The following is a 12,577-nucleotide window of genomic DNA, read 5'->3' on the forward strand; positions in this document are numbered from 1 at the left end:
TTTTTTTTTTTTTGTGTGGGGGGGTTGGGGGGGGGGGGGGGGCTTTGAAGGCCATGAATGTCAGGAAAAGATACAAAGCATAAATCACCTGCCTGAACATAACACCAACACCATTACGAGCATAATTCCAATTGTGCTAATACATGTTTCTTCAACAATGCGACACACAATCAAATGTGTTTTCAAAAAATTGGCAGTCATCCAGACATAACTAAAGCAATAAAAAAATTAAATCATAATAATAATAATATGTCGTGGTTCATATTGGACAATATGTATAAACAATAAAAATGCTTAATTTTGATTCTCAATGTCAGAGAGTTGAAACCAATGTTTACAAACAGGCTAAGCAAGTCAAGCCCCGCCCATCCCTAAATGCAGGACATGCACTGTGCGTTGGGGCCCATCCTCCCCGGAGCCCCACTTTGCGCAAGGGGACAGGCACGTTGTGGCAACGACGAGAATCGACATCATCTGACCAATTTGAGGGTCAGGGTCTGATGGTTTCATGTATCTGCTATGTTGTCCAAAATTCAGTCCGCTACCCTGTATTTTCTAATAGGAGGTTGAGCTGTGGTGGTGGAACGTACTTTGAGCTCATCTGCGCACCCAACTGCCAACACATGTACAATGGTTGTCCTCCACCCCACTACAAAGTCTATTCAGTGCATGAAAAATAGCCATTAAGGGCGCCTACAAATTCCTTTGGGCCCTAATTTGTTTAGGGGCACCCCAAGACACAGGTAACATGTTACTAAAACCCCACTGTATATAGCTGTATTTGCATTAAGAAAAATGGACACAAAAGCAAAACAAAACACACAATCAGTCTCACTACAGACTATCAAAAATATTTATCGGGTATATTTGTTCCAAACAAAGTTCACTTTTGTTACTCTGACGACTGGTTTTAGGATGTAGATACTTGTTAGGCTCTGAGTTTAAAAATGCAAGTGCCAACTGCTAATCCCCATGAAGGAAGCACCCCGTGGAGAGCTTCATAACTATGCAATCGAATTGCACTTGTTAATTGGGAATTAAAAAAAACAAAAAAACAATGCAGATCTGCTTATCTGTTGGATTTCACATTGTGTTTTCAGACTGTGTAGTCTGACAATTGCAGACCCCCCCTCCCCAACCCGCCCCTCCCACACACACACACACAAACGTGTGTGTGTGTGTGTGTGTGTGTGTGTGTGTGTGTGTGTGTGTTGATTTCATTGTAATGAAACTCATTCCATCAGAGCCGGAATAGCAGCCCACTTTTTTTTTCTGTAGGAGACACTCCCAACATGCAATGCGGCGCCTCAGCCTGCCCTATGCTGCAATGGCAGCCTCCCGGTGGAATTTATAAGCGTGTTGGTTCAGAAGTAGCTGAGAGGGTGCGCGCAAGTGTATGTGCGTGCATGTGTGCACATGCATGCGCGACTTGCGTGTGCATATGTATTAAGAACGATGAGCCACAGTTCCACAGCAGCTAGTCCTCCACCGGATGGATGGCAGCTGAACTTCAAACTGGACTGGACATAAATGATTTTTATGATCAGTTGGCATACAAATACAGTAACATTTATTTTCCACTTTTAACCCAGTAAAATTACCATTTTAATTACCTTTAAAGTTACAGTGAACTGACTGCATGTGTGTGTGTGTCTCATGTTATGCAGCTGTAATGTAAGGCAAACCCTTTGCCAAATAGCCAGACCTATCTGGACTTTGTCAGTGACACGTATTGTTAAACCTGTTGAACAACTGCAGTCCACAACGCGTGGCCATGTACTGTCACTCTTAATCGCAAATGGAGTGCAGGCTTTTACACAGGGACAGCCAAACAGACAGAGAATACCTCAGCTGTGTTGCTCTCTGCGAGCAAAAAAGAAACTGGTCTGCGAAACATATTGTACACGATGTAAAATGTTTCCTCCGAACACGAAACACTGACACACTATGCAAACCCACATTTCCCACTGTCAGATATGGAGGTACAAAGTAGTCAATTATTGATGTCCCTCAGTATACAATCTGAGGTACCCCATGAAGCTAATCATTCTACTCGAATGGGCCAAAAAAGTAGTGGTACAGTATGCTAAAATTTGACACATAATCCTTGTTTTAGTAAAATGGAGATATTCACTCCAAACTACCCCAGCTGAGTGGAAGACTCACCATTGGCTTGCAGCTCAGTCGAAAAGAGGTGGGTGGGATTGGGCGGATCAAACCACTTTTGAGATAAAAGCGGGATTACTGTACTTTTAGGAGACAACATTTTTGCAAGTACTGCACGGTGGCAACACTAGATTCTCTGAAAAGAAGAACATGGCTCAAATTTTGGGGTTACTTGGATTTACTTTAGGGGTACTTGAGCACCCCTAAAGTAAAGTAAGACACACCTATGCCCCGGACCATGCTGAAGCATGGTACAGGTCTTTGGCCCCAGCATGTTTGGAAGAGGCGGACCGAAATCCGATAATTGTCATGCACAAGTACATGCACATGCAACAAGTTGTATAACTGCCACATGACAAAATGAAAAAAACAACAACACAATGGCTCCAAAGAAATCCATAAATAAGTAAGAAAGTTGAAAAAAAATGTCCAAGGTCCAAAAGAATTAATTTTCTTTAAGGAGCAATTTTGCTAATCCATTTTCTTATTTGAGGAGCAATTTGCTAATTTTGAAGAGCAACTTTTTTTGCAGGGTTTTTGCAGGGACCTAAAGCAAGGGATTGATTAAGCGAGACACACAAAACTACGGTCTATAATAAATTTTCAATTTATTTCCTTTTTTTTAAATAAAATCAAGTGTTTGTTTGTTTTTAAATTTGCGTTACACAAACCAGCGAATTGCAATTTCAAGCTTTCAATGTTGCAGTTTAAACGTAATTGGTTGTACGGTCATTTTGCAAAGCTAATTGATTTAAAAAAAAAAAAAAAAAAAAGATTTTGAAAGCATTTATTGTGCAGATCTCAAAAGGCGTTTTTCCATTAGTCCCGCTCCACACTGAGACGGCCACGCTTGGCCCGGAATATTTGATTTTTTCCGGGCTGAGCAATTCCAATGGAACTGCTTTTCAGAACCATCTCGAAGATGGTGCTCAAGCGCCAGCTGCCTTGGGGCCCAGTGGGGCCCTGTCATCACTGTCATCTGATTGGCCAACAGCGAAGCAGCAAGCCGCTCTGCTGTACATGCCCATTTCCTGATTTTGGACGTGTTGCCCGCCGTCATAAAAATACAGCATAATAGTGTTTAACAACAACACTGAACCACATTGCCAATTTCATATGTACTAATGGATGCATTTTTGATGATTAATGGTAAAAAAATCATAATAATAATCATGATCAAGCGCACGCACCCTCATTCACTTGAAGGAGAGGTGGACCGAGCGTGACCCCCACCTCGAAAGGGCTTCAGATGACGAGCCATTGACTCGACGAGGCGGCGGGAGTGGAATGAGAGTGACAGCTCCATTCAAAATGAAAGAGTGCTGGCGGCGAGCTTCGCACGCTGCTCTTGAAATCCCAATCGCACGGTTTCATCCAGGGTACATATGAAATTATAAACACAGTTCAATACTGTTATCAGACACAAAATACATGTGCTGTATTCAGGATTTTTCTCTTGACGGTGGCCAGTTGTGATGTGGGCCCGTTTGGGACAAATGGAAAAGTGGCAAAAGTCAAATTAATTAAATTAGGACGGTATTGTGAAAACAAATAACATTACTGGTGTTTTAAATTGTCAATAATGATCTTAATATACTTTTAGCGTTATAGGCCACACCTCCTGGCTGACACACACCGTAATGTAACTTAATTTATTTCCCGTTCTCTTTCGCAAGTATGACTTTCTCTCCAGAGTCCAAACATTATGAATGTGCCTGCTATTTTGCTGTTCAAAGCAGGATACGCTCACTTTTAACGCAGTTCCAGCCAGACTTGTGTCAAAAGAGTACCGGATCACCCAAGCACTTAATTCCAGTGTTTCACATTTTTATGTCACTTATTGCTGAGCAATTAGCACGGCTTCTCCACCTTCTGTTTACTTTATGTCTCATCAGACCTTCGTGGGAGCCAGACTTGTCAGAAGTGCAGTTTAGTGCTGCCACGGAAGTGCTGGTTGCTGACTTGGGAGAAACTATGTAAAGTATTTCGCCACACTAGCTCTTTTCTACACAACAAACACAATTAGCAGGCGGGAGCTGCTGTCAGCCACAGCTCACGATCAAACACTCACACGCAGATTCGATAGCTTGAGCCATTCAACCACCCTTCCTCCAGTTCGCCATGTAACGACTTCCCATCAGGCCTTGCCCCTTAAAGAGACATATCTAACGCACCGATATTACAGTCATATTTTCAATACATTTTATTCTTGCCAATTTGAGTGAGTGTGTGTGTGTGTGTGTGTGTGTGTGTGTGTGTGTGTGTGTGTGTGTGTGTGTGTGTGTGTGTAAAAAGTGTGTTTTAATGAGTTTGAATGTGTTAAAAATGTGTGGGAGGGATGAAACTCTCTAAAATAGTGTTTTGTATGATCTCTCATTATCGTGGATTTTCAGTTGTGGCTGGTTCATCTGAATAAATTATGTTTGACTCTAATGTATTAATATTTGATTACCCCTTCAAAAGGGGCAATTTTTTTTTCTAACTGGACAAGTTGGAAGTCACAAATCGCAACAACAACTATTACGACTACTCTGCAGGGATTTTGTTTCCGCGGAGTATGTCATAAAAGATTTGCGTGCAACTTTTTCTATGCAAATCCATATTCAGATTGTTTTTGTTTGCTTTGCATGTTTCAATATTTTCCCTACATTCCCAGAAAATAAATGCTGAGTCTTGAAATGCATACGTATCATGTGAGAGTAGGAGGAAGACACCGCCGGCGTAATCACAGTGACGCCGAGGTTAAAGTCCGCACCTGGTTGCCATAGCAGCCAATGAGGACTTGACAGCCACCTGTCAATTAAGCCCAAATCTTTGAGTTCCATGTTTATGAAAGGGTAGACGCTCACGGCTGCACTCTGATCACCGCTTTAAGGCACTTACACAATATTAGGAACACCTTCCGGTATTACCGTGCGCAGTTCTACAGCAAATCGCAACCTCCTAAAAGAGCACTAAAATAAATCAACACCTCTCTCCAATAAAAACTGAACATTATGATCCTCATAAATTGAGGATTTATGGCCAGTTTTAATGGCGTCGCTGATCAGAGCTACGTGCACGTCATCTGTTGCCACCTTTGTTGTGGCCGTCATCATCTGGTTCACTAACAAGCACATATCACTCAAATAAAGGTCATTTGGGGGCAATGACGACATATAGTTTTAATAGTGGCTGTGGATGTTGTTCTTTTGTCAAGTCTTTGTTTTGTTATCCGGAACAAAGAGGCTTGCTGATATTTGTGGCGATTAAAAAGACTAATGTGGAAAACATTTGTGGAGAAAGACAAAACGCCTTTAGTTGATTCCCAAATCCCAGGCGCACTGAGAGTTATTTTAAAGACACATTTTATGGGCATGTGCAGCAAGGACACGCGGGACACATCAGATGAGCAGTTGTACGGAGGTCAAACACATTTAGATTTCCAAACGCATGTATGTAAGTCTGCACGGGTCCATCCCGAGGTCAACACTACAACCAATGAACTAATGATCCAGCAAATTCCATCACCCGAGCTCATTCCTCTCCCCGCTCTCTCCCTCTCTAATCTGTTGTCGCCCTCGCTCGCTTTTTGATGGCCCGCTGTGCCGCAGAAATGAGAAACAACGGCTCGGCAGCAGCAGTCGGACCCGCTCTGCCTCTCTGATACACGCCGCTGATAAACAAGGCAGCTTGTTAAGAACGAAATTAATCTCGCCCTTGCCTGCCTTTTGCCTTTCGCAGCGTTTCCATCTTGTCAGACGGTCCTGTATTTTGTCTCAGCTTTGGTACTGGCGCACAAGATAAACCTTCCCTTTTGTGCACAGATAAGTGCAAATTGTACAGTAAAATTAAGAAGCTAAGTTTGCAAGAGCTTATTCACTCTCAGTCTAGACCACAACATACTGAAAGTATGTGATACAAAAGGTAAAACTGTTTGGAAAGCCAAGACGGGGGCCCCTCTATATACAATGCTGTGCCTCCATTAAAATAAATACGCTTTTATTTTTTATTTTTTTATTTTATTAACACTGACACAAATCTTTTTATGAAGACCGCATTTGGTATCCCAAGTTTCAAGGAACACTCCTTCTTATAAGGTAATAGAAGCATGACATTTTTCAACCAATCAGGAAAGAAAGTTGAAAATATTTGTTCACCCTTTCAGGGACAGCGTTTACTACAGTGGGCAGTTTATCATGTTATCAGGTTACAGGTTATCATTTTTGGTGCATGAAAGGGTTAATTATCCATCCTTTCTTTTTCAAAAGCACTTCTCCTCGTTTAGGCGCGTGGGTGAGCGGGACTTTGGGTGAGAGGAAGGCTACACCCTGGACTGGTCGCCATTCATTCACATGACACGTTCAGATTACAGATACACAAACATTCACACGTACAGACAATTTACAGTCCTCCATTAAACTCAGAAATATGTTTTGGAAATGTGGGAGGAACACCCGCAGAAAACCCACGCAGGGTATGCAAAGAATATGAAAGCTCCACTCAGGAAGACCGAAGCCAAGATTGGAAACCTCAACATCAGAACTGTGAGCATGCGCTAAGCACTTGTCTCCTTTGTGGCCTGCAATAAAAATGACACTTAAAAAATAAAAAGTTCAATATGGTGCAGGAACATTTGCGACTACAGCGCCCGAGTGTGAGAAACGGAATGGATTCCCCATGATGATAAAATTAGCGTCTCAGTAACTGCACTGACACAACTTCAAGAGACTCTGAATGGACAGTCAATAGTTTATGGACTAACTGGTCATTCAGCTGCGTTGACATGTTCATATGCTCCGAACTACAAAATTTGTTGATGTTGCCAACAATTTGAACCACTTGCTGACTTTTCTTTTCTCCATTGCACTTATTTTGTATTCTTTAAACTCGGTTGTTTCGCACTGTCGTGTTAAATGTTCTGCTTTTCATATCGCTTAGGTATGAAGAACAGCAACTCAAACGAAGGAAATGAGCGCCCAATCACCATGTTGGCAAAACAGCTCAAGAAAGGCAAAAAAAAAAGATCATTTTCAGCAATGAATTGCCCAACACAAATGCAATACTTAGAGGTTGACAAAAATACAAATTGAAAATATCAAATAAATTCGACACATGACACCGGATAACTCTTGCTAAAAGTTAGAGGCAATGCAGCGAAACAGACCCTCAACCTTAAAGTTGGGAGTTGACCACTTTACCACTTGAGCCATGTGGCACTGATGCCTTGTGTGATAACCCATGCACATATTGCAGTATCTGTCGACAGTAAACAAATGTAACCAGAAATGTGAGGTAAACTTCCCTCAATGACTGAGGTCGATTTTAGATGATTTTCGTGGATTCTTTTTACCTCTTTCCAAAATCGTTTTTTACAGTGTACTGACCCTGTGACCTGACCGCAATAGTTGTGCTCAGTTCAATCACATTGGAGGGAGGGGAGAAGCCAGTTTTAGTGGTTCTCTTGAGCAAGGCAGCAATCAATAAGGTAAAACCCCATAATTCTGATGTCCCCCCCCCAAACGTATGTGAATTGCGGTGCTGAAATTTTAAATTGAGGTAATAAATAAATTATATAAGGGAATCAAGCATGTAAGGGTAAGACATTAAAGTACAAAGGTGCTGACAGAAGTGCACTGGCCAACCACTCACAAGGTTTTATTTGGAAAACAATTAAGCCCTTAAAAAGAAAGTGTTAAGCTTTTCTGACAACAGAAAGCAGTCATACATTTACACCAGTAAATAAAAGCAAAACAATCTATTTAACGTGTTCATATTAGAAGAAAAACATTGGTGGAGAGTTAATAAAAACGTTAAGTACGTGGAACGACATGTTTTTTTTTTTGTTCCCCACAAGCACACTCATTTAGTTCGATTACGTGTGATCAAAAAAACATGCACTTTCAGCGAAAAAAAACTACGTAAATCTTGAAAACACACTTTGGTGAATTACAAGCACCCGTGCATAAAGCAAACGAATACGCGCACTTCCTCCATGTGCATCCACGCACTGACTACCGGTAGTTTCTCTTTCGCACGTTGGATTGCACTGTTATCAGCCAGCATTTCAAAGCGTGCGTAAAAGCGATTCACAAGTTCATAATTAGCACACAATACGAACCAGAAAACCGCGTATTGAATTCTACCCTATGCTGTCAAAAGTCAAGCAAAAAAAAAAAACAAACAAAAAAAAAAGAAGACGCCCAAAGTGTCAGTTTTTCCTGGAATAAAGCAAATGGTCAACTTTCCAAGCCTGAGCAGAGAGCTGCATGCCGGGGCTCCGTGTGTGACTGTCTGCGCGCGGCTGCACACACACGTCCCTCCCCGCCCCTCTCCTCCATCAGCCTCCGTTTCCTCCCCCATGAAGAAAACTTACTTTTCTCTGGCTTGGCTGTCGGACGGCACGTTGCTACTCTTGCCTTTGGCGTACATGCTTGCAGAGAGCTCCGATTGTCACGCACCTGTCAACCCATCACAACCTCCTTGGGCACAGCCCCGTCACCATGGCGACACGAGCAGCGTCCTCTCCTATTGGACGCCGCATCTCGCAGGACCGCCCACTCGCCGAGGCAAAGGCGGATGAGTGACACCAGGAAAGCCACGCCTGTTCAACTAAGCACCACCCCTTGCTCTCCCTGTCCTGTCTGTCTTTCCCCCTCTGATTTACATTTCTGAGGTCTGTCTGTCTGTCTGTCAGTCAGTCGGTCTGTCTGTTTGTCATTTCTACCCTGATTGGAAAGGCTCTCCTGATGCACACACAAGCACACGCACGCGAGCAAGCAAGCACGCGCACACACGCACACAAGTCCTCCCTCCTCTGTCAGTGCAAAGGGGAATTTGAAACCGTCCAACAACTGGCTTTGGCTGCTCCTTTTTACACTCACACCCTCTGCCTATACATGCACACACAACCATATATAATGGAGTGTGTTAAAACTCTGTGCATATTCAGGCAGCGTCACAGCTGTGTTTATTTACATACGTGTTGATGCAAACACATGTATGAGTGCCTGACTACAGTGTGGTATAAGCGACGTGTGGAGGGTGGAAAAGAGATGAGCTAAACAATCACCTGTTGAAGCAACTACCTTGTTTGTGCTTTAGATTATAACGTGAGAGTGACGAGCTGTAACTTCTGAAATGTTGAAGATAATATTGGTGTGATCGACAGACATGGACAAATGTTTGCATTCTTTTTCTGGTTTCACCACAACGTCACCTACTTGTATTTTTTTAGGGGGTTACAGTCTCCTCTTCAACAAGGACAATTTAAATCTGCAGATTGACTTGATTAGTCTTCAACCTTCCACCTTTTGCCCCTGAATAACTAATTTATTGGTTGAGCAATTAATGCTTATTCATAACATTCAAAATGGCTTTGCTATAGCCAATGTTTGGGAAATGGCTGTAACTGATTTTCCATCTTCTCTTAGCTTCATAATTGATTGTTTGGTGACATTTCTAGCTATAGAAATTTTAGTCATTGTTTTAACAACTGAGGTCTTTGGACTTCAATTAAGCAAATGGTCACAGTTAGCTCATTTAGAAACCGCGAAGAAGCGGAAAGCAACCAACAAACCAGTAAACACGGATCAATAGGAAACAGCCACGATGAGTGATGACACTTGAGACAACAGTAGGTCACAGAAGTAAGTAAAAACAACATAGCTGTCTGTCCGGCCTCCGACACTCAGATACGGTGCGGCAGCATTTTGTGTCTCAGTTTCTGCAACGATGACTTGTCACTAAGCTCTTTCTTCTCTCTCAAGTGGCACCTTGAAAAATGAGTTTAATTCACTCCGTGAAAATGCTTATCTCGAATCTCAAATTATTATCTTACCATCTCAAAACATCCTTCCCGCTGAATAATAGTGTACAAAAACAATATTGATAACGTAATTAAATATAATGTAAAAATGAAGCAGTTTGTGCATCATGATGAAACAATCCTTCTCGTATGTCCACCCTGGCCACTTGGGGGCAGTAAATAATACGGATATACATGGATATGGAGGACACGGTCACAACTCCTCAGTAAGCTGCAGTCATAATCGTCAATTTTCACTGAGGATAAAGAATATATACCTGGACATGTGAGCATTGGTATATAATAATTACCCCTCCATCGTAAAGTTTTGTTCAGACCGGCGCCGTATAGAAACAGTCTGGTCAACTTAAGATCTTTCCACTTTTCTCCATTGCGGACACTGATTGGCTTTAAGCGGTCACATGATTTTCCAGATGCCAGGCGGGGGACACCCTGAACCATTTGCCAGCCAATCACACGGCACACAAAGACGAACAATCATCCGTGCTCACACTCACACCTCGGGACAATTTAGAGTGTTCAATCAGCCTGCCATGCATGTTTTTGGAATGTGGGAGGAAACCGGAGTACCCGGAGAAAACCCACGCAGGCCCGGGCAGAACATGCAAACTCCACACAGGAAGGCCGATCGAACCCACGACCTCTGCACTGTGAGGTCGACGCGCCAACCACTGGACCACCGGGCCACCCAGAAGTTAAGTATGCTCTTTGTACATGCCGTGACCAGGATTCGAACCAGGATTGCTGCGGCCACAACGCGGGGTACTAACCACAATACGATCACGGCCTGTTTTGTTTTTGTATGTTGAAAAAATTTCTGTATACATTTATGACAGTTATGATTGAAATGGTAACTACAACATTGTAGAGTTATTAATGTTTACATGATGGTGACAAAAAAATGAAATTAGAATAACTTGCCACCTTCCACCACAACCATAAACAAGGATCACAACAATGAAGACATTTTTACATGAATGCCTGAATGTCTTTGCAAAGGCAGAATTTGTACCTCATGAAGTGTCCACTGATTTTCGAGAAGTCTATTCGTCAGTCACATGCTGTTATGTGTTTTCGGGGTTTGCAGGAGGGAATAGTTGCTATATCATGCTGTCATCCTTCCTTGCAGCCAACAGTGAGGAGGATCCATTCCACAGGTTGTCACAATATAACAAATCCACTGAGAGGAAGGGACATGAGATGAACAAGGTGGACAACAGCATGGAACCATTCAGTATGTGAAACAAACACTAGGGGCTGTTTGAAAGGGGCTGATTCACAAACAGTAAGCTCTTTGCAAATCGTGGATGTGTGTGCAGGTGTGTGTGTCTGCGCAAAGTAAGGACGCTGCACAGGGACAGCAGTGTTTATGCTTACGCAATGCTCCTGCGATGTGACCCACTTGGAGTGGATGTTGCCTTGTTCTCTTCTGTTATCTGTTAACGCCCCCCCCCCCCCTCCAACTAGACTCATCTCTATCACCACATCCCTCCCCCCCCCCACCCCACATCCCCTCCCAGTGCCAAATTAACCCCTTTCCCCCGGAGACAGTTCTATTTCTGACAATCAGAACTTTTGCTTTTGGGATGAGTCCCTCTGGGTTGATCACCATGACAACCACTCACATGCAACAGCCACGTGTTTGAGAGGATGGGGAGGAAGACAAAGGAGGAGGGGGAGAAAGAATAAGGATGATGTGGGCAAAGAGGGGTGAAAATGTGACTGGGGATAGTATTCCATGAGATAAATTCTGATCAGATCATCAAAAATTATGTTCCCCGTGTGTCCGAGTGAGCAACTCAAATTTTTACCACAGTTTTCAAATAACTGCATATTTAGATGGAAAGTGAGAATGACTGAAGGAAATATGCAAGGCACGTCGACAATAGACAGCAAAAAAAAAGACTTTTAAATGGACAGAAAGATCATCTGTACTATGCTGACCTCCAAAAAGGCAAGGCAAGGCAACTTTATTGCATATTTCATTCACAAGGTAACCTCAATGTGCTTCACATGATTAAAAATAAAACATTTAAAAGCATTTACAAACAAAAGCATTTAAGACATTTAAAAGCAAATGAATTAAACACAAGCAGCAGAAAAGAAGAGAGAGGCGCGATACTTCTTTGACTGGTCAACCATTCGCATGTAGCGCACATATCTTGTATAAACAACCCACCATAACACCCGTAGATAATTTAGAGTCTTCAGTGAACCGAGCATACATGTTTTTGGAATGCACGAGGAGACCAGCGTACCCAGAAAAATAAAACCCAAACAAGCATGGGGAGAATATGCAAACGTCACACAGAGCCTAGATTCAAACCGCCAACCTCAGAGGTGAGAGAGAGAGATGTGCCAACCAATTGGCCACCGTGTCCTATAAAAGTAGATCAAGTATCCTGCATGGCCCTATATTTTATAAAGGGGGGGGGGGGGAAATGTTGGGCATTTCAGTAATCCAAAATCCAATTTAACATGCTCAGATGCTTCAGTCTGTAATTTGTTGCTCCAATAGAATCTCATCTACCCTTAGATCCAGAAGAAATGACTATAAACTGTCCTCTCGTTTAGCCGGATCGCAGTTTTCCACTTACTGATGAT

At 42.6% G+C, this 12,577-nt stretch overlaps 1 protein-coding gene across 1 annotated transcript in view; it reads right to left on the bottom strand.

Moving 5' to 3' along the window:
* ssbp2a (single stranded DNA binding protein 2a) overlaps window positions 1–8,637 on the bottom strand; it is a 78,802-nt gene extending 70,165 nt beyond the window's left edge. The window contains exon 1 of the mRNA XM_019867026.1: window positions 8,522–8,637. Within this exon, the coding sequence (XP_019722585.1) occupies window positions 8,522–8,577 (56 nt within the window). The 5' untranslated portion in view covers window positions 8,578–8,637. The remainder of the gene's footprint in view (window positions 1–8,521) is intronic.
* Between the last annotated feature and the right edge of the window lie 3,940 nt (window positions 8,638–12,577).

This window comes from Hippocampus comes, unplaced genomic scaffold, assembly GCF_001891065.2.
Source record: "Hippocampus comes isolate QL1 unplaced genomic scaffold, H_comes_QL1_v1.1 scaffold322, whole genome shotgun sequence".
In the NCBI taxonomy this organism is placed as follows: Eukaryota; Metazoa; Chordata; class Actinopteri; order Syngnathiformes; family Syngnathidae; genus Hippocampus; species Hippocampus comes.